General features: G+C 35.2%; 2 protein-coding genes and 1 pseudogene across 2 annotated transcripts; 2 read left to right on the top strand and 1 right to left on the bottom strand.

Annotated features, from left to right (window-relative positions):
- Nucleotides 1-533: 533 nt before the first annotated feature.
- On the top strand, nucleotides 534-2,433 carry LOC107773285 (UPF0481 protein At3g47200-like; annotated as a pseudogene).
- Nucleotides 2,434-7,115: 4,682 nt separating this feature from the next.
- Nucleotides 7,116-8,571, bottom strand: LOC107773282 (homoserine kinase). The gene has a single exon (XM_016592723.2). The coding sequence runs from the start codon at nucleotides 8,455-8,457 to the stop codon at nucleotides 7,303-7,305; it is 1,155 nt and encodes a 384-aa protein (XP_016448209.1). The 5' UTR covers nucleotides 8,458-8,571; the 3' UTR covers nucleotides 7,116-7,302.
- An 11,021-nt stretch (nucleotides 8,572-19,592) lies between these two features.
- Nucleotides 19,593-24,810, top strand: LOC107773283 (transcription elongation factor SPT4 homolog 2). The gene is made up of 5 exons (XM_016592724.2): nucleotides 19,593-19,787; nucleotides 20,515-20,606; nucleotides 20,698-20,753; nucleotides 23,762-23,823; nucleotides 24,496-24,810. The coding sequence occupies exons 1-5, from the start codon at nucleotides 19,695-19,697 to the stop codon at nucleotides 24,544-24,546; spliced, it is 354 nt and encodes a 117-aa protein (XP_016448210.1). The 5' UTR covers nucleotides 19,593-19,694; the 3' UTR covers nucleotides 24,547-24,810.
- The last annotated feature ends 699 nt before the right edge of the window (nucleotides 24,811-25,509 follow it).

Below are 25,509 nucleotides of genomic sequence, written 5' to 3'. Positions count from 1 at the left end.
CATTTTACATGAGAAGATCTTTTAAGAGTATATTTTATACTCTTGGAATTGTGTACCATGACGATTTTAAAAAAATTCATACAATATACACTTTTTAGAAATGATAATTTTTGTTAGTTTTTAGAGGAACAACTACAATTATGTACGCTGAAATCCCAAGATAACTAAAATCAGCTATATAAATAGTCACTATTTTCACTTTATTACATGCCAATCCTTTGTGTTTCCATTTCTTGAAATGTACTGTATTTTCTTTCTTTTTGGGGGGAAAAAGAATATAAGTTAATACAGCCCCAAATTGTATTTCCTTTGGGTTGATCTAAAATAAAAAATTTAAATTATAAATTCTGAGACATGGATATATGTTCTCAATTAATTAAAATTTTAAAAACGAACATTGTCCCATGTTTTTTTTTTCCTTCATAATTCTACAATGAATTGGTTTGAAAGATATGTATTAGCCGTCTATGAATTGAATAAAATAAAAGAGGTTGATATAATAAAGTCTTAACCCATCTCTCTGTTGTAGGAATTGCAGTTTCAAGAAGAATGGCACATCATATTGAGATTACCCAAATGGATCATCAAATTCCACTACTTGTTCAAACTTCTGTAAATCAGGTCTCTCTTTCTCTCTCACTCACACACACATCACGCACGCACAGAGTATGAGAGAGACTTCTCTGAAAATGGCACATCCTTCTCTGCATATCTTTTCTTTCCAGACTAGGCTGCCTACATCACACTCGCGGCCTTTCTACGGACCCTAAATTTATTTATTTAGAAAAAAAATCTGTCTTTTTCTGAATAAAATAGAGGTAATTTTCAGTTTTAGTAGTTTTAATTTGTTTTGTGAAGAAAACGCGAAAGAAGAAAAAATGTGACCGACTCCTTAATTTCCACTAATTACAGATAGGAGGAGGGAAGAAAGTGGATCATTTAATTCAGATCAAGAAAACTACGTATGGTCAAGGGTTGAATACCAATAAATCCGCAAAACATATCTTTGACAAAAGATTTAAGGATTTGAAAAATTCGTCTACCAACTCATGTACCATATTCAAAGTAAATGTGGGATTACGTGAATCAAATCCAGATGCTTATACCCCTAAGATGATCTCCATTGGTCCTTACCATAACAAAAATCAAGAACTTCGCTCAATGGAAAAGTACAAACTGTTGTACCTCCAACGGAAAACGGAGATTGATGTGGAAAGTTGCATTAGTGAAATTTAGAAACTAAAAGATGAAGCACTTAAGTGTTACGACGATATAGGGGGCGACGACCTTAGCAGTGATATTGTTGAGAAATTTTCAGAAATATTGTTGCTTGATGGATGTTTTGTGGTAGAGTATATTCGAGAGCGAAGTGGAATGAAGCCAAAAGGAGAAGACATAATTATCAAGGCAGGTTGCATGAGAGGTATTGTACGTCGAGATTTGTTGTTACTAGAAAACCAACTTCCTTTCTTTGTCCTGACCAAACTTTATGACATGACGACAAATGAATTTCATCAAATACCATTCATAAATATGGTGAAGAAGACCTTTCTTCCTTTCTTACCGAAGATGACCCCTGCATCCTTTAATGAGAGTGAAGGTAACGCCGCAGAAATCAAACATTTACTTCAAATAGTACACATGTCGTGCTACCCTTCAAAGATGAAAGATATGCCAAGAGATAAGGACCATCTAAAGGTCATGCCAAATGCAATAGAGCTTTCGGAAGCTGGAGTTAGCTTCGTAAAAGTCGGATATATTTATAGAAGGTTAGACGAAGACGACCTTAGAGATAGCACAAGTATATTTGATGTCAAATTTGAGAATGGGTTAACGGAAATTCCTTGTTTTGAAGTCGATGATAATACGGAGACTTTCCTGCGAAATCTTATAGCATACGAGCAACAATCGTCTGATGTACATCCAACATATTTCAGTGATTTCGCAACTTTCATGGATTATCTTATTGACTCTGAAAAAGATGTAAGTTTGCTTCGCCTAAAAAGAATCATCAGGAACAAGAGGACAAAGAAGTGGCTAGCCTCTTCAACAAAATCGGGAAAGGGGTCTCCTTTTCAGATGAGTTCTATTACAAAGAAGAATGCATAAAGTTAGTTCAACATTGTGAAAACCCATGGAACCGAATGAAGGCAAGTTTGAAGCGCAATTATTTTAGCAGTCCTTGGGCTGGAGCTTCAACTGTGGCAGCTGTCGTACTTCTCATACTCACAGCTATGCAGACTGTTCTAGCTTTCACTGGTGGTGTTAAGTAGTCATTGTTGGAACGGAAAAGGGCCAAAAATTATTGAAAATGACTCTAAAATGCCCTTCGTTAACCTTTTGATCTAAAAATACCCTTAACGTTTTATTTTTGGCTCACATATACCCTTAATATTTTATTTTTAGCTCACAGATACCCTTGAAACTAACAAAACATGGATGATAAATTTTTGGCTCACCTTCCATCAATATACCATATATTTTTTATATGTATTTTATACCACATATATAAATTATGTATATACATCATAATACATATAAACAAACAAAATATACCATACATATTCTTTAAAGTTGTGTATTTTATACTTATATATATACCACTATTATATAATTTATCACATATCTATATATAATAAAAGGAGAGGCAAAAGCACATTATTAAGACAAGTGGCATAACCACAAAAAGTCAAGTGGCATTATTAAGACAAAACAAACTAGTACCTTTTTAACTAAAAAAAAACTTTTTAAATTTTGAATTAATTGGTTACTCTATTTGAATTAATAATTAATAAATATAGATATATTATAATTAGTTATATTAAAAAAATGAAAATATAAAAAAATAATAATAAAAAATAATTACTCATTTAAATTGGGGAGTAGTTTCAAGTTGAAGTTTTAAAAATATATTAAAAAAATAAATGAAAAAGTAAAATTAGCTATAATAAAAAACGAAAATATGTTGTATATATATAATTTATAATGTGGTATAAAATATATATAAAAAATATATGGTATATTGATGGAAGGTGAGCCAAAAATTTACCATCCATGTTTTGTTAGTTTCAAGGGTATCTGTGAGCCAAAAATAAAACGTTAAGGGTATATGTGAGCCAAAAATAAAACGTTAAGGGTATTTTTAGACCAAAAGGTTAACGGAGGACATTTTTTAACCATTTTCAATAAGTTAGGAGTATTTTTGGCCCTTTTCCGTTGTTGGAATGTCTCCATTGTATTGTTTCCTCACAACTCCATGCATGCAACTTATATGTTTGTTGATGAGCTTATTGTGTCAAAGCTTGGGTAAAGGTGGTCAGGATTTGAAATTTATGGGGTTCAATATTCTAATTCTTTTAAGTTTTACTTGGTTCTAAATTAATAATTTGTGCATAATTCAATAATTTTTTAAGACAAATACAGAGTTTGGATAAAAGTTACTGTTCAGTCGAACCCGTATCCGAAAAGCTAGCTTCGACCCTGCTTGTGTGTTAAGTGACTAAAGGTGTGAGAAGCACGCTAATGCAAGGTTTTTCTGTAATAACACATAAACAACTATTATTAAGCCGCAATTCCCAATCCTTACCATCCATTTTGACCCATTAGTTATGAATTGTGATATTTGATACTAGTACTACTCTCACTGGTCGAAAACTGTGATTTAGTGAGGTACTATTCCTCGTTGAACACGAGGCGTACTGATTCAGTCGCTAATAAGGGCCTCTCAATTTTTAGCGAGACTCGCGCTAAATTTATCGAAAGGAAGTTGTTCATGATGAATCAAGAATGACTCATGCAACAGAGGATAATTATCAGGATGCTGACTTTTCCTATATGCTGTTTTAGACACCACTGCGATACAAGAGGGGGTGAATTGGATCGTACCAAATTTTCACGACTAGCTAAGAATTGCCTAACCTTTTACGAACTGGACAAACTGTGAAAAAAATGGTTCTTCTGCGTGGTTCTTACTCTACTGTTTTCATAAATAAAAGTGCGGAATAAGCAGTGGCGAAACCAAGAAATTCAATAAGAGTGTTCAAATTTTGAACACCCTTTGCCATGGGCTATGCAAGGATGTTCAAAGTATATTTTTAATCAATAACAAGTAATACTTTACCTTATACGTGGTATAATGTTTCGGCAACATAGCTTCACCCCTGGGAATAAGTAAGAACACATGATTTTTACATGTAAAACACCCGACTCAAAAGGTATAAAAAACCCCAACCCACACCCCTGTAGTATTTAACTTCAACTTCACTAACCAGGAGCCAAATCAATATTACAAGCTCATGTAACCTAAGAGGCTACCCCACCCCCACCCCTACAACCACCTGACTGTGACAACCCTTTAAGCTAACTCTAGCTTGAAACTAAAAATTTCTCAGAAGAAAATATCTAAACAAAGCTTCTTGATAAGCAGAAATAGGTACAACTCAAGAGCACCTTACTACAAAGAACTAAGACTTGAAAACAAAACATTGGTAAGGAACAAGTTCACAATCCGGTTCTTTGGTCATGTTCCAGCTTCAGAAAACTGCACATTTTTTGCTCGCAAATCTACTCTTTGAATGTTCTCAATCTTTTGTGTATTTGCTCTTACTTATCTTGGAGAGTGCTGAACGTGATACCTACAAAATGAAGAGTTAGTTTGCACAAAGTCTTCCCTTTTGAAAAGCAACTGCCAACTCCAACCACTCCACCAGCTATCACATGTTCAAAGGACAAATGACAACCATCCCTTCCTTTAAATCTCAACCCATACCTCTTTTTGTCCTTTGTCACAATCACGAAACAAAAGTAAATTGCTAAGTTAAATCTCTAGTAAAACGATTGAAATCTATTGATTAATTCTATTAAAATTCTATACAACATGAAAGGATAAAAAACAGAGAACATTGAAGGAAGAAAATTGCGGAAAGAACACAGAATGAGAGAGAGAAATAGAGTGACGGAGAGAGAGCAAGTATAAAGGGATGGGGAAATATTACTTATTCACGTCCTGATATAAAAAGGATACTCATTAATATTATTTTGTATATAATTGATAAATTATATATCAACTTGTAATTAAGTTAAAACTTAAATAGTAAAAGTAAATAAGTTTCTAATGTATTACATATAGGTAAAAATTCCGGGTTTGTTTAATTGACAAAGTGAGATGGCCTATTAGCTTAGTTGGTTAGAGCATTATACTAATAATGCAAGGTCACGTGTTCGACACATGCATGGGCCACTTCCAAAGACACAACTAGGCTATTAGGTGCAACCAAACCCTATTACTTTTGCTTAAACATTTTTTTTGTACTAGAAAATTCGTTAAATATGTATGAATATTTAATTGTGAATTCAATAAGTCATGAGTTTGAATCCATAAACATTTTGGCTCCAACATTAGCTACTTCTTATTGGTGTTGTTTGAGGTGAATTTAATTTGTTGTCTACCCATCAAAGAGGCGGAGTAGAGTAAACCCCACCTGAAAGCCCTTACCACTTGTTTAAATCGACATTTTGATGGCCAAATTTTCTTTCCTTCTGATTGAAAGCAACACTTGAAGGACCATTGGCCTTTCCTAATTAAATGAAGTTGCAAAATTAATTAACGCCATTCATTTTAGCCTTCAGTGTTCAAATACTCGAGCCAAGAAAGAATGTTTCAACGTGAGCATGACGATCCAACTCTTTGCTACCTGAACCCAAATGCAAAACAAAATGTTGTTAAGTAATAGTTTGCACTAAAGGAACTGAGAGATACCATGCCACGATCTTCAGTATTCCGGCTATCCCAAAGGGCGGGTCTGATGTGGAGCTAACATGGCTGGCTACATACAAGTATAGCCAAATCAAGAAGAGATGGGACAGCTGTTTAGGCCACAGCAGCCGGCGGGACTACCATGTATAGGAAAGCTGCCCCCGCTAGCTAACACGAAAAGGAATGAACTTTGTTTCATTTTTGGGTTAATGGATTGGATTCAGTCAGCCTCGCGACATAATTAGAGTGAGGTTTTGTTTATCGACTCTCGCAGCTTTCGTCTTGACAAGGTGGTGCTCTGACCGATTGAACTACCATCTGAGAAAAATTAGGTGTACAACCTAATACCAATTTAGATGGTGTTGGGCAGTGGCAGGCCCAGAATTTTGTGCAAGCGAGTTCAATCTTAGAAGTACATAACTTTCGTCGTAAAATAGTAGTTGTCAAGTGGGTTCAACTAAAATATTTATACAAAATTTATGCAGCTTTAATCCTAATTTATACGTATACACAGTATTATTTTTTGATGAAGCGCGCTTGCCACCACGTGCATCCGCCACTGGTGTTGGGATAAGCATTCGGAATGGAAAAACTATTTTAAAAGCATGCTGAATTCAGCTGTTGCAAAAAAATACATAAGGGTACTTTGCATGAAATGCCGAAATGGTAAAGAAAAGGAAATCCAGATTCTTTATTTTCAGTTTTGCAGAACAAACTAGTGAAAATCGAATATAGAGAATTAATATACAACATCATGCCCATAGGCCAAAAACAACTTCTATTTTGACAGTTGTTTGGATATGTTTTTTGGAAGGACATTTGAAAACAACACAAAAAAAAAAACATGTATAATCCCACAAGTGGGGTCTTGGGAGGATAGAAGAGAATCTGTTCCCGATAGACCACGTCTCAAGGAAAGATGAAAAGAAAGCAGCAGCAATAAGGCAGTAACAGTAACAACAGAGGAAAACTTAAACATAATTTGTTGTTCTGCTGCAGATTTACTGCACAGCTCTGCAATACAGTGCTTAATTATATCAATATAGCATCCGTTCTGCCTGCTATAACCAGCAAGTCGAAGAATTAAAAAACTATGGTAAGTAATGAGCCATAGAAGATCGTTCCTCCTGACATAAACAGTATTGCAAGATCACAATGAACTTATGAAACGAGAGCAAACTAACTCGTGCAAAGTCCAAACATGAAGGAAGAATAGGCAAGTCCAGGAAAAAAAATCAGAAAATGCAAGTGACGTTCAACATATTGCAAGATAAAATATTGAACAAAATGTTTCCCAGAAAGACAAATCAAGAATGCTTATCAATTGACAAGCAAATCATTTCAAATGGCACCTTCTAACTTTTTATTATTGCTCAGCTGACTTCTTAATAACCAATACATGATACATTGACAATTGCATATAAATTCCTAACATATCATCTCACATATCATGATGAATTCACACAGCGAAAAGATATAAAGGATTCATACAACCTCCACCACACTAGTTTAGTCTACAATTGAGGCATAGTTGATTGATTGATGGATCATCTGGGATTGCTACTCACCAACCGAGCACCAACCCGGTCAAGCTTCTTGACCATAGCCAAAGCCTTCAACTCCCCCTCTTTCATAAACGCCTCCACCATTCTCTCACCAATCTCCCTCCCTCTCTCCTCCACATCCGTCACTGCAACCAGAGTCGGTCCCGCCCCGCTAATAGTGCAACCAAATGCCCCAGCTTCCAAGGCTGCCTTCTTCACTCCCTCCATCCCCGGAATCAACGGCCCTCTCTTAGGCTCCACTATTTTATCCGACGACAATGCCTTTCCTAAACCCCTCGAATCCCCTTGCAATATTGCCGCCACCAACGCCCCCGCCTGACTACTATTCCAAATATGATGGGACATTGTCACCTCGTTCGGCAATGCTGCTCTCATCTTCTTCGTTGGAGCTTCAAATTCAGGATTCACAAGCACAAAGAACAAATCTTTTTCAAGTGGAAACTTCAATTCAATCAATTCTAACGGATCATAGCTTCTTATTAACACAAAGCCGCCCATTATAGCAGGTGCTATATTATCAGCATGATAACCAGAGACTTTTGTTTCAGATTCTAACCCAGCAAGAACAAGATCAGATACACCTAATTTCCCGCCAAAAAGCTCGTTAACCGCCACTGCTGCCGCCGCAGCACTGGCGGCGCTAGACCCGAGTCCACTACCTAAAGGCAGCCCTTTTTCTAGGGAAATCGAAAGACCTACGGACTGTATATTAAGCATTTTCATGACGGAGATAGCAGCTATACCTGCACAGTTCGATAAAGGGTCTTTGCTCAACTTTTCGCCGGCGCCGGAGATGTCGGAGATTGAAACTTCGCCGGGTTTGACTTTTGAGTCAACCCGGAGAGTGATGAAATCGCCGATCCCGTCAACGGCGCAGCCGAGGAAATCGAATCCGGGGCCGAGGTTGGCGACTGTGGCTGGAGCGAATGACTTGACGGAGGAGAAAATAGGTTCCGGCTCGGGTATGGTAATATGGGTTGTTTGGGTTTTGGAGGGGACTGCTGAGAGATTGAATCCAGAAGAGAATCGGGTTTTGATGGAGTAAAGAGAAGGAGGATTATTAGGGATGGGATTGGAGAAGGCATTGGAGGTGGTGAAGCTGAGTTTAATGGGAGATTGATAGCATGTAGCAGCCATTGATGTGATAGTTGAGAGTTGAGAGAGTTGAGGGGGCAGAAGAAAACAAATGGAAAACAGGGTTTTACACCTCTATGGCGCACTCAAAAGATATGAAGGAGGTGAAAAATATTAATTTTTGGAGATGTTAGATATTAAGATGAGTGTTGAAAAGAGACCAAATTGGAGTATATTAAAACTAAAGTGTAGCTAATTAAATAAAATAAAGAGTAAAAATGTATAAAAACAAAGTGTAAATAAAATTGCAACTACGTACAAAATTTAAAATAATATCAAATATTTTGAAATGTTTCAATCTAAAGATCTTGTCACATAAATTCTAGATATAAATTTAAACAGTTAAATGAATTTGCATTCTTAAACATTACACCAATTTTATACTAATAATATGATTACTCAAATAATTATCAAATACTTTTAGATGTCGAACATGGGAAGTGTGCTATATAATTTTAAAAAATCAACGTTTTCAGTGAATTTATTGTGAGAAAAATAAAAAATACAACCTAAAGTTGAAAGTATGAAATTCCTCTTAAATTGATATTGGGTTAGATTTACTTTTTTTATAAAAATAAAAATATGTATGTAGAGGATAAATTTGAGAAGATGTGCATGTAAATAGGACGCCAAAATTAAAACCCTATCTTAAAAGAGAGAAAAAAAAATTAAATACCATATACGACATGGAAGGGCAGGCAAAGGTGTTCTAGTATAGGGTGGGTAACGTGATAACTCTTATTACGCTACCAACTAACTTAATGATAATTACTAATCAAGAATTTATATTTGAAGAGATAGTCCCGTAATTCGAAATAGTTCAGATTTGACCATTAATTTTTTCAGTCATTATTTCTCATCTCTCTAAACCAATTACTATTATAACAACTGAATATATTCACTTTCAAAAATACTACCATTGTTACTTCACCATCACCTTTCACTATCACTATACTTACAAACAGAGTACATTAAAAAATGGGATAATACATAAAATTCCCCTTAGAATTATAACGGAATTTTCAGTTACATACTCGGGGGTAATAGGTCTCCCGGAAAGTTTGAGTGTGTAACTGAAAATTTTGTTATAGTTCAGGGGGAATTTTATGTATTATCCCTAAAAAATGTGCACAATAATCGTCCCATATAGACGACATCTCTCACCTTCATTACTATTTTTTTCGGTCATTATTTTAACATCGCCAGAATATCATCAGCCATTAATCAGTATAATCCTACCTTGACCAAAACACTAGTGTTGCAATTGATTTAGGACTTGCAATATATGTATATGAGTTCGTCTTAATAATCACGCCCAGCTTTAGTCCTAAAAATGATAAGTGGTCGCTGCAAATGTAATCCGATCTAAGAGTCTGGAGTGGAATCCCACAGAGAACTAAGGTTTAATTACAACTGTTTGCTATCGCTAAGAAGATAAGCTCGAAGAATTCCTAAGTTATAAATATAAAGATTCTTAAGTCTAACTAGTTAACTAACAAATTAAAGGAGTAAATTGACAACTAAAGATACTAAGGGTTGGAGACAAGATTAAGAAGGTCTAGAGTTATGATTTTTCCAATTGTGGGAATCCTTCCCGCTACGTCTTCTATAAATTCGCCTAATTATTCTCTACTGATCACGAGCACTCGACTTATCGTAATTCTCTCTCGAGCAACTACAATAATATACTAGCCATATTCTCTCGAATTACGCTAGCTCGCACTTTTTCACCGCTCATTATGATCACGTCAAAGCTTCGTTATCTCTAATCCCGCTTTTAAACCTGCCGTATTGATATCTCATATACGTTAGGAGTGACGTTGTTCAACAACCACCTAAATATGTACTCCTTTTAAAAGCAATACATAATAAATAGGCATCGTTACTTGAGAGTTCTTCAATTAACTAAAATAAGCACGTAGTTGAACAAGTAGAAAAATTCAAAGACTTAATTATATCAAAACGTATCAAGAATTCATCCTACAAAAGGTTCCATCAAAACCCTAGATAACAGAATTAGCTACTCATAAAAGTATGCAAAACCACAATACTAAAATACATAACCAATAATGGAAATAGGAAGAAGAAAGTGAAAAACTCGTTGAAACATTCTTCGCCTTGCTCCTTGTGTGTTCTAGCCTCCTTAGGTCGAATCTCCAATCAAAAGTGAGTTTAAAGACTATTTATATGGGATAGGGTTAGCATGGGGCGAAATAATACAAGCCAGTTTTGGAACAGACTTTTCAGGTTAGCTCGTTCACTCTCTCGTGCGCACGTGAGAGTGAACGAGCGAAATACTTCTTGTCACGACCCAAAATCCCACCGCAGATGTTGTGATGGCACTTAGTCTCTAAGACTAGGTAAGCCGATAACAATTACAATTCAAGCCTTTTTTTAAATAAAAATTGAAAACATATAATTAAATACTAGTGTCATTACTAACAACGGAATAAATATAAAAACCTCCCAAGACTGGTAATACAGAGTCACGAACTCTAACTGAGTACATGTAGTGATCCCAAGGATCGAATATACAATATTGTGCGAATAAGAGTGGACAGTACAATAAAAATAGAAAGACTCCAAGGGACTGCGACGCCAAGCAGCCCTACCTTGAATCCTTGCGATCACACTCTAATCTCTGTCCGAATCCGATATCTCCAATACCTGGCTCTGCATAAAAATGTGCAAAAGTGTAGTATGAGTACACCACAGTCGGTACCCGATAAGTATCAAGACTAACCTCGGTGGAGTAGTGACGAGGTACAGTCAAGACACTCACTAGTCAAATAACCTTTGCAATATAGCAGTATACGATAATAATGAAAAACAAATAGCAGTAATTGGAACAAGAATCGACCGGTAGTATCAACAGCAAGGCAATAAGAATACCATAATTATTGTCCTACCAAATAAGGAATACCAATATAGCCAATTAAACAAGTCATTCAAATACAAATTTTTTCATAATAAAATCACTCTGTGATACCTCATCTTATAGTCATAAAATACGGGTCTCAACCCACGTTCATATTCCACGGCACCTCATGCCCATGTCTATATCACACTGCACAGATAACTCACGTGCCCAAAATATCAATATATAAAAACTGTAGGATCAATTTATTTTCAATAAAGTAAGGTTAAAATCTTTAAATCAAGTAAGAAATCAACAAAAAAATGAGTTTATTTTAGAAATTGTTTGAGTGAAGAAAATGATATTTCAATTAAAATAAAACATCAGATAAGCTACTGGTTGGATATAAAACTTATTAAATTAAAATATAATAGTACTTTCTTTTATTTAAAATAACTCAATCATTGAAAACAATATAAACCAGAAATACAAATCCTCAGAATCTCGTACGAAAAGGCCAAAGCTAACACAATACAACAAGAAATACAAAACACTTAATATTAAGTCAAATAATACATCACTGAGAACATAAAAATTAAAATATTATGGAAAAATAAAATAACCAAAGGCAAGTGCATCCTTAGAGAAATATTAACAAAGGGCACTCCCGAGGTAACGCTTCGTAGTCCCAAATCATAAATAAATTTCAACAAAAGGGTACTCCCGAGGTACCGCCTCGTAGTTCCAAATTATAAATAAATTCACAATCTTTCCTTATATCACCGCGTTTTAGTCACCCTTATCACACCGCATGGCTTCTAGTAGTTCCACTACTAGCCACGCGTATCAAGCCCCCCATCTCACTGCATGCGTTTCAACACCCAGATCTTATACTACTGCATGCGTATCAATATCACAATTCGCATCTCAAGTGCCCGATTATCTCAGCATAATACAACTTACACCTCAAGTGCTCAAATATCACCACATATCACAAACTGCACCTCAAATACTCAAATATTACAACATATCATAAATTGCACATCAAGTGCTTAAATATCACCACATATCACAAATTGCACCTCAAGTGCTCAAATATTATAACATATCACAAATTGCACATCAAGTACTCAAATATTACAACTTGTCACATAAATCAACAATACATTATTTTCCACAATAAAAAGTCCATGGCTCGACCATAAGGTGCAAAAAAATCTTAACAAGATATCCGGGAGTGAACAACTCAACAAAATAATATTTCACAATTTAACGTTTTGCCTCAATATGATTTTTGGCCTTTATAACTCAATACTAATTTCAACAATATGAACTGGAAAGAAATTCATCAAGGAACAACGCTTTCTTTAATCCAATTTTTTGGCAATTAGATTATTGCCTCCTTTTAAAATTATTTAATGAATTATTAGCAAATGAAAAAAAAATCTATAATGAAATTATCTCCAGGAAACATCAACTCAACAGAAACACGGGATTCATATAAAAATCAAGGTGGCAATCACACCAAATTATCATATTAAAATAAATTTAACAAATAAGAATTTACTATGTTCCAACAATTATTTTTCCAATTTAATACCTAAGGGCGTCTACGAATTTAAACCAATATAATTTGCACATATAAACCAAGTATGTATTCGTCACCTCGCGTACATGGTTTTCAGTTACATAATTTTCACATAAGACTCAATGCCTAAGGGGTAATTTCTCTCACTCAAGGTTAGGCAAGATACTTACCTCGAACCGGGTAATTCTTTACGCTGCTATGCCTTTGCCTCACGAATTAGCCTCCGAAAGTCACATATCTAGTCATAATTAATTCGATTCAGTCAATACAAATCATTGGAATTAATTCCATATGAAAATACTAATTTTTCCAACAAAAATCTGAAATTTAACTAAAAAATCGCTCGTGGGGCTCACATCTCAGAATCCAATAAAATCAAAAAATCCGATAACCCATTCAATTACGAATCCAACCATACTAGTTTCACTCAAATCTGACTCCGAATCGACATCGAAATCTCAAAATTTTATTTTATGAGATTTCTACAATTTTTCCCAAATTTTCATCTTAAAACACTAATTAAATGATAAAAATAATGATATATTCGTGTATATTGACCAAATCCGAGTTAGAATCACTTATCCCAATATTTTACCTTGAAAATCTCTCAAAAATCGTCTCTCCCCAAGTTCCAATTTGTCAAAAATGGAAAATAGGACGAAGCCCCTTTTTATAACTTAAAGTTTCTGTCTAGGCGCTGCCCTCGATTCTGCCCTCAATTTCCTGCCCTCGATTTCCTACCCCCGATTTCCAGCCCCGATTTTTAGCAGAAATTTCCAGCAGTAAAATTCTAGCAGCTGTTTAAGTCCAAATTTTAATCCGTTAACCATCCGAAACTCACCCGAGGCCCTCGGGACCTCAACCAAATACACCAACAAGTCCTAAAATATCATACAAATTTAGTCAAAACCTCAAATCACATAAAACAACGCTAAAACCATGAATCATACCCAAATTCAAGCTTAAGGAACTTAAGAATTTCCAACTTCTACATTCGATGCCGAAACCTATCAAATCAAGTCCGATTGACCTCAAATTTTGCACACAAGTCATAAATAATATAACGGAGCTATGAAAATTTTCAGAACTAGATTTCGATCCCGATATCAAAAAGTCAACTCTCCGGTCAAACTTCCAAACTTAAATTCTTATTTTAGCCATTTCAAGCCTAATTTAGCTACGGACTTCTAAATAATTTTTTGGACATGCTCCTAATTCCAAAATCACCATACAGAGCTATTGAAATCATCAAAACTCTATTCCGGGATCGTTTACACATAAGTCGATATCCGGTCACTATTTCAACTTAAACTTAAAAAATAAGAATTGTTCTTTCAACTTAATCATGTATCATCCGAAAACCAAACTCGACCGTGTACAAGTCACAATGCACATTACGAAGCTTCTCGTGACCTTAAGTCACTGAACGGATCGTAAATTCTCAAAACGACAAGTCGGGTCATTACACTCCTCTTTTTCTTTGTCTCCCAAATCTCTTGTGCACTTTCACGCCTTTTCAGCTTAGTTCGCTATTTTTTTTTCAAGCTTTCCCTAGTTAGCTCGTTTACTCTCTCGTGTGCACGCGAGAATGAACGAGCAAAGTTCTTCTTTTGTCTTTTTTGGTTCCGAATCAACTTATTCTGCTCACCTTTCGTCCAACTTGCTCCTACACATAAGAATGCATGCAATGAGAATAATTCACTACAAAAACTCATGTAACCTCCCACATTCACACAAGTTATGAGATGAAAGTACACCAAAAAATATGTATTTTTCACCGTTTATCAACACCCTACACTTTAAACTCTTGTTCGACCTCGAGCAACTTCAAAATTAAGCACAATGGTAAGAAACACCTTTCAAAATATACTCAAGCATCCTACCAATGACAATGGTTTATACCAACACTTAGAACCTAACATAAGAAATATTGACATTTTTCTTCAAAAGTAGACACATACCAAGACTATTTAAAATATTTGTGTGACTTCTTCTAACATCCTAACCTCAAGAAATGACTCCAATACATTCCTTACTATGACTCACTTCTTGTGTCAACTCAAAATGCCTAGACTTTACCAATCCTTTATAAATCATGTGCTCTCACCACAATCAAAGAGAGAAATTAGTCCACACACTCAAATATGCATTTAAGTATAATTTAAGGACTTACAAATCGAAAGAATTCGCTCTCTCTCATAAAGAAATTCATGTGCATCCCGAGGTCGTACCATAGGCTTGCTTGTAGTGTATGTCTCTACTAAGCTAAGCTTGTGAAATGATCAATTAGGTCTTTCTAGATTGTAATGTAGGCTAAGTGATGGGTAGGATATATTTAGGTACGGTGACTAACCCTCCTAATCACTTTAATACACTACACTTAACTTTCAAATACACGCTCTTCATGGCAGCAATGCCACAAAATTTATATATAATTTGTCCCTTCTTCTTTAAGCATAACTATGCATTCACTAACCCGGATTAAGAGGAATAGGAGGTGTATTTTCTATTTATTTTTTTCATTCTTCTTTTCTTTTTGTATTTTCTTTGATTTTGTTTCTTTTTGTCTCTCTTTTTTTCAACACTCTCCAAACTTGGGTTACCCGGCTAATGATCTTTCAAAACATACGTGCACCTTTTGACCTTTCTGTGGTTCCACTCAAAAGCTACCAAAACTCTCACCTTACTCTTCTAGCGACTTGAGTGTTTTCGGAGGTAAATGTTCAAAAAGATTTAATTAAAAACTAAAAGGGAATCTGATTGTAATGTGGGTGCCAAAGAAAAGGGTTTTGGGCTCAAATGGGCTATCTAAGGATAATCTTATTTATGGTGGCATACTAGCTCAATGGACTATCAAAGAAATGCCTACATCATCTCCTAAACTCACAAAGCTTACTTATTTCGCTTCGACTAATACACGGGAAAGTTCTAGACTAACACATGATAACACAGAATGTACTTAAGACCTCACATCATACAACGCACATGATTCACTCTGAATGGCTCAGACCCGACACTCTAGTTAAACAACTAAGCACAATCATCGTATGAAAGTAATCACAGGAGTCAACAAATGAACTTAAGAGTCAAAGGATAATCACATATATTCTCAAGGCATATGGGCACATAGAACATGAAGAAGATAATCAGTTCAAATGTTACAGCTCTAAGTCCCAGCATAAAATATGTCAAAAAGCATATATACTCTAAGTTATTCCATTCCATTATCGTTTCTTAAAAGAAAAGAAAAATCTATTTTATATTTTTTTCTTTAGACTTTATTCCCTCAAGAAAACTGACTAAGAAATCCATCGTCGGAAAAAGTCCAATTTTTTTTAAAATTTTACCTAAAAAACTACTACCCGAATCAAAGTGTCATCCCTTGGAAAAGAACTGAGGCCATAAGAAAAACCAAGAGGGATTATTTCTACCTAATTATTTTTTTTGTATATATCTTTTAACATACATAACATAACACAAGAAATCACCCGGACAGTTTTCTCCCACCCCACACTTAAAATTGTGCATTGTCCATAATGCACGCCATAACTAACAAAATGGGTAAAAGAAATTCTCGGATAGACCAAAGGCCGAAGCATTAGCACCTCATGTGGTATTCAGACTTCTTCCGGGCATTGGTCTTTTATGCGGGCACCCCACACTTAGTTCCAGCCATCTTGCTTTCTGTTGCTTCCTTCCAATGGCTTTGCTTATCATGCTCCTAGAAAATCAAAACCTGTACTAAAAAATTAACACAATAAAAATATTTTTAAAAAATAAAAAATAAAAATCAATGAAAGCAGTAAAGTTGGGTTGCCTCCCAACAAGTGCCTGATTTAATATCGCGGCACGACGTGAATCACTTTTTGCCTCCATCTCGAACTTATGAATTGGACCCCGAGTTTTGATTCAAGCTTATGATTATGCTCCTGGGGTGGTACAAATTCTTGCGAGCCAACAATAAAGTAAATTCTCATGCACCTTTTTGGCTCTTGACCGAGGAGTGTCACCTTGCCTAGACGACCTTGAATATTTCAAAATATAAGGTTTATCTACCTCTTCCCTTAACTCCCTTTTATGCTCATAAGGATCAATTCTTATTTTTTCATCCGAACATAATGTAGAGAAGTGTTTGGACTGAGGTATGACACGCTCAAATACCTGAACTTCAAGATATTCAGCCTCCTCGACACAAATTATAATAGAGTCAGCTAAATTTGTATCCTCAATGTCCTTGCATGACTCTAGTATCATTTCTTCAACATTGACATTATCAAATTTTAGCTGGTTAGAGTATTGGTATTCTACTATGGACCCCTCCATTGGCACCTCAATTTCTATCTCCAATGCACATTGCTCCTGGCTACTATCCATAATATTAACATGCTGAGAATTAAAAGCTTTAAGTAGTTGACTCACTTGAGCCTCCAAGTTGTAAATAGTTGCCTCTTGTCTGTCTATCTGTAGTTGTGTATCATTATTATTTCTCACAAGGTACCTTAGTATATCCTTGATCTCTTTCAAGTCATCATTCCCGGGTTCTTTGTTCCTATTAACTTCACAAGAAAAGGTAGAACCATCAAAGTAAGGGTTGGGGGAAGATAAGAAATATAAGCACAACCATTAAAGTGAATATTTTTACTACCACACACATCACACACATTCCACAAATAAGATTGTGTTGGTGCACATAACTCGCTCTCGGGAATATTTTGATACGGGTGATTTCCTTCACAATATGTATGAGGATCAAAAGTAGAATGACCAACTCCGAACCTCTCATAATTCCAAGATGTCATGTTTCTCAAATCGACAAGTAAAATTTAAAAAATATAATAATAAAAAAATTCAAACTTGAAACCTAGAAATATATACACTACAACTACACCGTTAGTTCCCCGACAACGACGCCAAAATTTGATCACGCCCAACTCTAGTCCTAAAAAGATAAGTGATTGTTGCAAATGTAATCCGGTCTAAGAGTCCGGAGTCGAATCCCAGAGAGAACTAAGGTTTAACTACAAATGTTTGCTATCACTAAAAAGACATGCTCAAACAATTCCTAAGTTATAAATATAAAGATTCTTATGTCTAGCTAATTAACTAATAAATTAAAGGAGTAAATTGACAACTAAAGATATTAAGGATTGGAGAAGAGATTAAGGAGGTCTAGAGTTATGATTTTTTCAATTGTAGGAATCCTTCTCGCTACGTCTTCTATAAATTCGCCTAATTATTCTTTACTGACCATGAGCACTCGGCTTATCGTAATTCTCTTTCGAGCAACTATAATAATATACTAATCATATTCTCTCGAATTATGCTAGCTCGCACTTTTTCACCGCTTACTATGATCACGTCTAAATTTTGTTATCTCTAATCCCGCTTTTAAACCCATCGTATTGATCTGTCATATACGTTAAGAGTGATATTGTTCAACAACCACCTAAATAAGTACTCTCTTTCAAGCAATACATAATAAATAGACACAGTTAATTGAGAGCTCTTCAATTAACTAAAATAAGCACGTAGTTGAACAAGTAGAAAAAAATCAAAGATTCAATTATATCAAAACACATCAAGAATTCATCCTACAAAAGGTTCCATCAAAACCCTAGATAACAGAATTAGCTACTCATAAAAGTATGTAAAACTACAATACTAAAATTCATAACCAATAATGAAAATAAGAAGAAGAAAATGAAAAACTCGTAGAAAAATTCTCCACCTTGCTCCTTGTGTGTTATTCTAGCCTCCTTAGGTCGAATCTCCCTTCAAAAGTGAAAGACTATTTATACGGGATAGGGTTAGCATGGGGCGAAATAATACAAGCCAACTTTGGAACAAATTTTTCAGGTTAGCTCGTTCACTCTCTCGTGCACACGCGAGAGTGAACGAGCGAAGTACTTCTCTTTCTCTTTGCCTCCTAAATCTCTTGTGCAATTCCACGCCTTTTTAGCTTAGTTCACTGTTTTTTTTTTCAAGCTTTCCTCAGCTAGCTCGTTCACTCTCTCGTGTGCGCGCGAGAATGAACAAGCAAAATTTTTCTTTTGTCTTTTTTGGTCCCGAATCAACTTCTTCTGCTTACTTTTCGTCCGACTTATTCCTACACATAAGAATGCACGTAATGAGCATAATTCAGTACAAAAACTCATGTAACCTTTCACACTCACACAAGTTATGAGATGAAAGTACACCCAAAAATATGTATTTTTGACCGTTTACATTAGGAGAACGATATGGAGCTCTTACGACTGACATTGCTATTAGTGATTTTAGAAGAAGTTGTCTAGATGAAGTTGTGACAAAGATCAAAATACAATTTGACGGTGTGATTGATCGTAGTATGAGTTTTATTTAGGTTGATTTGAGGCCGAAGGGTGATTAGGTTAGCGGAAGAGACCAAATTGTTGGAGGTTTTGAATGGAGATCATTTTGCATAATTCAAGAGCAAATTTATGTCATATCTGACCTAACTATTAACGAAATGTGAATTTGAAATATTTTGTAAAGCTCAATAACAAATTTGACCATTTTCTCCTTAATCTTATTCAATTACGAATACACCCTATTTTAATTTTAAAGGCAAACCAAATAGACCCCAAACTAGGATTGAAACCTTAATATATAAATTATCTTGGTGGGGTTTAATAGAATTCCAGTAAACTCTAGGGGAAAAACATCGAACTCCAAAAATCTATTTGTAGTCCCTCACACACAAATTGATTAGCCGTTTATTAGCAACACCAAAGCAAGCGAAGCAAACACAGTGGTAGCGAAAAAGTACGAGGAAGAATGGGAAGCCAACAAGCAGCACAAATTCCGACCAGTTTTGGGCATGAACTGAGGGCTTGTCTCCGTTGCCGCCTTGTCAAAACCTACGACCAGGTTCCCTTTTTTCTATTTCTTCAATACCCATCAATTTGCTTTTAATCTTTCAACTTTTTATTCATCAATTAGTTAATCAATTTTAACTATGTATCAATCTTGGGAGCTATATGAATAATTTGATGTATAATTATAGTTAGATTAATTTACCACCAAGGTTGTAGCGAGAGATATTGGATTTTTCCACCTTTAATCAGAGGTTTGAGATTTGAGCCCTGGAAATGGAAAATTCCTGGAATGGAGCACTTCCCCCTTTAATGGACATTTCACGACGAGAATCCAGATTAGTCGGGCTCCAATGCTGGTGGTGGATACTGCGTGAGAAACAAGAAAAAGAAGATTATTTTTATGTTTTTGTATCTGGGTCTGGAATAGGCTATGATTTTCCCTCAAAAAGTCGGAGTCTTTAACATTTTTAAGGGAAAAAATGAATAAATTAGTTTTTTTGGTGGATATACTTGTAGTGAGGTGCAACCAAGGGTATGGCCTAATAGTCAACGAAGCGAAGAGAATTATGAGGTCTCGGGTTCAATGTGATTTTTTCCCATCTGTCTAAGTCTTGGTGGGCAGAATTACCCGGTACCTGTGTTGGTGAGAGATAATAGGTACCTGATGGAATAGTCGAGATGCGCGCATGATGGCCCGAGCACCACCATCAAAAAAATAAATTAAAAAAACTGTAGTGGCGTTTATGTTTTTTGATGGGTGATTATTTGGTAAATTGCAGTTTAGGGAATCAGGATGTGAGAACTGTCCCTTTTTCAAGATGGATGAAGATTATGAACGTGTAGGGGACTGCACTACTTCTAATTTTACAGGGTATGGTGAATTTATCCTTTTCTTTTTTCTTTGTTATGTTTTATGGGCCTAGTTAGTTTTAGTTATTAACTTTGGAGCTACAATTTAACAGTTTGATCTCCGTCATGGATCCAACTAGGAGCTGGGCAGCCCGGTGGCTTCGAATTGGTATCTACAACCAATTCTTATAAGTGCATTCTTATAACTTTGATGAGATTTGTTCATTTATTTGGTATATTTTGCATGCTTGAGATTGTGTATGTAAGTGCTTTATAGTTATTTTTTGGTATAAGCAAAAGTGCTTCATAGTATTAGTAGTGATTATGAGATATCGTTTTTCCATTTATTCACAAAATATGACATGAGCCGAAGTTGTTATTCCTAGGCGGGAAAAAAGGTTCTCATGCCTAGAAATTAGAATTGCTTACTGCTATTAACTACGTCAAGGGTTCTTAATGTTCATTAACCTTTGAGTAGACTTGTATAGTTTTTTGTAAGGGTGACGTCCCTTGGTGCAAGTGTCGGTGTTTATTTATGATTTTTTCCAAAAAAAATGATTTTTTTCTCAGGTTTGCTGTACATGGCATCTTGTGAAAGTTCTTCAGGCATTTGATAATATAAATTCTGGTCCTTGATATACATTTTTAGATGTATTGGATCACTATTTTGGTAGCTATAAATTTTTATGTATCCTCAAAGGATAAACTTCTTAACTAGCTAAATAAAGCCTGCCAACTTAAGAGACGTTGTCAGACTTTGCAATATGTTGCTATTCTTTGCGTTTTGATGATTTTTCTAAAAATTGGTTAATGTGCGCATATTGCCTTAATACTTATCAGCCTGGTACTAGTGTTGTCAAAGGCGCGTTTAAAGCGCGCTTAAGCACCAAAGCGAGGCTCAAAACATGTTGAGCGCTTCGTCTCGCTTTGCGGGCGCTTCAGTGTCCCATCAAGACTCTAAGGCATACTTTTCTTTGCTAATGAGTGTAATCCTGAAAAGGCGACACTGAACAATTGATATTTCACTCCGTAATGTTTTCTCAATTATTTTGTCCATATATTTGTTATTCATGCTTATAATTATTGGTCTTGGACTACATATAAATATTTTTGCTTTTTCTCCAATTGCGCCTTTTTTCATTAAAGCCCACGCTTTATTTGCGCTTAAAGCCCCAACCGGCCTTGGAGCTTTTCTGCGCTTTTCGCCTTTGATAGCACTGCCTGATACTCTGAGCTTCAAATGAAAAAGTTTGATTTCAAGCTTTTTTTGGACATTAGCTTTTCTGTAAATGTGTGGAACATATTTAGAGGCCCATGGTAGAAAGTAGTAAACTGAGGCTAAGTGGCATGTTTGAGGGATTCTTTCTTTTGCTACTTTCTTCATTTTTGCCTTAATAGTTAGCAGCATGGTGGTTGAACGTTAAAGGCCATTTTGAATTCAAATATCTCTGACACAAGCCTGTGCAAAATGATTGGAAATTCTGTGAAGGGGACCATAGTAGACGCATTTTAGATAGTGGTTTCATGATGCTAACTGTGATGGCCTGTTACTCTGCTAGTCTATTTTTACTTAGATCAATAGGTTCATCTCAATTTGTTGCGTTTGGTGTTTGTCAGAAGAAAATATTCCATCAGGGAAGTGCTTATTCAGATGTCTTCTTGTTCATAACCTTTTTCTATTTGGCCCATAAGTGAGTAATAGGGCCTTGTACCACCATAATTTTCCTTCGTTTCTTTCCAATTGTTTAGTGACATATTTCCTAGTATCCCCCCCCCCCCCTAAAAAAAGGACACATCTTCCTAGTATGGCTAATAGTTTTCTGATCCTGACTACTCCGTGGTGCATCACTATGAGAAACATTAGTGAGACTGTTAACATAATATCACATTTGGGAACCATGGATGGTAGCTTTTCAATACACTAGGCCTTAAGAAAGCAGCAGTCTTAATTAGACTACAAAGATCTTCAATGCAAGTTTACGGCTTGAATCAGTAGAGCACTTAAGACCTTCAAAATGCAAATATTGATGATATTATGCTCAAATTCCTATCATATTTGCTTGGAAAACAGCTAGAAAGTTTTAGTCGGAGACGGTGAATACCTGCTAGATATATAGGGCTCTAGGTAGAGGAAATACTCAAAAATAGGAGGGAGCATTAGAAAAGGTCTGATTTTCTGAAATAAATCAAAAGATTTGTGTCCTTACCACAAATAATGAGAGGATTTCTCAAGCTACGGAGCTCTCCTCATAAGGTAGTCAATACCAGACAATACTGCAAAGTTTAGCCAAGTTGTTTCACCTTTATTAGCTTCTGTAGAGCAATGGTAGGTTGTTAGTGATGATTGTAATTTTGCAACCTGACTGCAGTTTATAATTATAATAAGATGTAGTGAGTTGTATTCTATCTTCCACGGTATGCTTTCACAAGTAGGATGTCCCATTTAGTTGAAGGACTAAGGTATTAACCTGTACTGGGTAGATGTTTCACATGTCCTTGGCTCCCAGCAATGAAGAATGGACACGCGCTGTGTAGATGAAGGAATAAGGTGTTACTATTTGGAGAATGAGAGGCTGAAAACTTATTTTACCTATCCTTTTTGATGTCTTAAATATTCCATTGTTCCCAGCCATTAGAAAGCATGAAAAAAAGTGAAGGTTCTGGACCACTTTACAGAGGTGCAGAAGTCAAGTTTTTCCCTTTATTTTAGCCTAATTCTATAAAACTAATGAAATCAAGCTTTTACAAAATAAAAAAAGTAAAAAAACATTGAAGCATTAGATTGCAAGTTGCATGGGTAGGTGAAAGTGCAATAGTAAAAACCTAAGCGTCGATGCTTTGTAACTATTTCTCTTTTCTAGTCCATTCAATGAAAGTCTCCAGAAAGGGAAAGAAAATAGAGAAAGATTACAACGCACATTTTGTTTGCGTACACACTACCCAAAGATTACAACGCACATTTTGTTTGCGTACACACTACCCTTCCCAGACCCCACTTGTGGATTTTACTGGGTTGTTGTTATTGCTAGTGACTGGTTGCTAATGTTTTCTGTCTGAATATCGTATGCTGGTAAATATCCTTTCATCTTTAGCCAAAATTTTGTTTGCTTCCTATTGCATAACAGGGTATATTATTGACCTGAATTCTCTCTCTTTTTTTTTTTTTAACATTTGCAGCACGATCTGTCCCTGGTTGTTACACGCTTGCTGTGTCTGAGGCACTTCCGGAAGATTTGCAGGTAAGTGATGCCAGATCTTTGCTACTCCAAAGTCCTTTTGTCTTTCCTTTTAGGTTGGTGAGGATTATCCCTCTCTGTGTTGGGTTAAGGACCCGTTTGTCGATAGATTGTTTTTTCCGAATTTCCGATTTTTTTTCTCAAAAACTTGTTTGTCCATGAAAATTTATAAGTTTTTGGAGATTTTTCGAAAATGAAACCACTTTTTCAAGTTTTTCGGAAAAAAGTTTTTTCCCCACTCACAAAACTGCAATATTTTTTCAAGTGAAATGCATATCCAAATATAATTTCAAATTCCAAATACCATTTTTCAACTTAACTCCAAATGCTACTTTTTTTCAAAAATCACAATTTTGATGTCCAAACGCCTACTTAGACTTGTCAAATCTTAGTTTCTCTTTTCCTGCTTGGATTTTACATTGTCTAAGTGTGTGATAGCTACAGGGGCAGTGTGTTGATACCTTGTGGGTGTAGGCAATTGATAAAACTAACTGAATTCTATTATCTTTTCCAATTCCCTGTTGCAAAAAGTTATCTTTACGGTTGGAGAGTTACAACTTTTGTCTATGTCGCATATTGGTTTGTGGAAGTGATTTTCGTTTTAGGTCGCATATTGCTCCATATTAAGTTGTTTATTTGCTTTGCGTAGTTATTTACTTATATTTGTTTCTGCAGAATCTATGTCAAGATGAACGTATCCCATATAATCCTCCAAAACGCATCTGAATGGACAAATCAGCACATTTTGGGTTTTGATATGGAAAGTACTTGCATTTTGTAGCATCAAAGTAAATTTCGGATAAACATTATGTAATTAAGATAACTTAGTATTGGAATTATCGTTAAAGGTCGCAAACCCAATCTGGAAACTGAACATATACCTTATATATGTCTGTCTCTCAGTTGTCTGCGTTTGCATGCTCATCTGGTGAAGTCTGATGTATTACTGTTGTGTTTATGTGACCTAAAGTTTTGTGTTTTTTTCATGTATTTTGAGAATCATTTCCCAGCTAACTGTGAACATAATTTTCCTTGAATTCTTGGTTTAGTTCTATGCCCCCAAAGTTTGTTCTTCTTTGCTCATTTTTGTTGTTTTTTAAATAACTAAATGATAATGAATAATCAATATTTAGAGAGATTGCTAAAAGGTTAAAATACGCTGAATAATCCTATAACATAACAATTATCACTCAGTTTTGAGTTAGTTAGAAACTGCTATATGAATCATTATTGTCTATATCATTATATTATATAATTTAAGCTTTTTTTTTTATAATATGGTATTTTAAAAATTAACTTCTCTAACACTCATAATTTTCAATATTTTTTATTGGTACGTAGTTCTCTAACAATACTAAAAAGATTTCTAGCAAAATTGGAGTATACGTGCTAATACGACTAAAAATTTCAATTACTTGACATCGTTTATGTAAAAATAATTGTCCTATTTTTGCTAAATTTACATAAATTTCAAGAGGCTTGTGTGTCAAAATTAATTTTTTCTTATGTGATTTTAGGTCTACTTAATGAAATATTGACATAGTTAAGATTGGTGATGTATGACATGAGTAAAGCATATCAAACAATTTTCATTTATTTTAGGATTTTTTTCGTTTCTATACAATATTTGAAACTTATTTATCAAAATCATTCTAATTTTGTATATTACCCGCTCTAAATAAGGATTAC

Source organism: Nicotiana tabacum, chromosome 12 (assembly GCF_000715075.1).
Source record: "Nicotiana tabacum cultivar K326 chromosome 12, ASM71507v2, whole genome shotgun sequence".
NCBI lineage: Eukaryota > Viridiplantae > Streptophyta > Magnoliopsida > Solanales > Solanaceae > Nicotiana > Nicotiana tabacum.
Note: the sequence above shows the minus strand (reverse complement) of the source record. Positions and strands in the feature narration are given on the sequence as shown.

Bases quoted from the DNA above. Each gene is read 5' to 3' on its own strand.
- LOC107773283 (XM_016592724.2), top strand. From the start codon at position 19,695: ATGGGAAGCCAACAAGCAGCACAAATTCCGACCAGTTTTGGGCATGAA. The intron at 20,607-20,697 runs GTATGGTGAATT...ACAATTTAACAG, and splicing joins ACTACTTCTAATTTTACAGG to TTTGATCTCCGTCATGGATC. The intron at 20,754-23,761 runs GTATCTACAACC...TAACATTTGCAG, and splicing joins AGCCCGGTGGCTTCGAATTG to CACGATCTGTCCCTGGTTGT.
- LOC107773282 (XM_016592723.2), bottom strand. From the start codon at position 8,457: ATGGCTGCTACATGCTATCAATCTCCCATTAAACTCAGCTTCACCACC.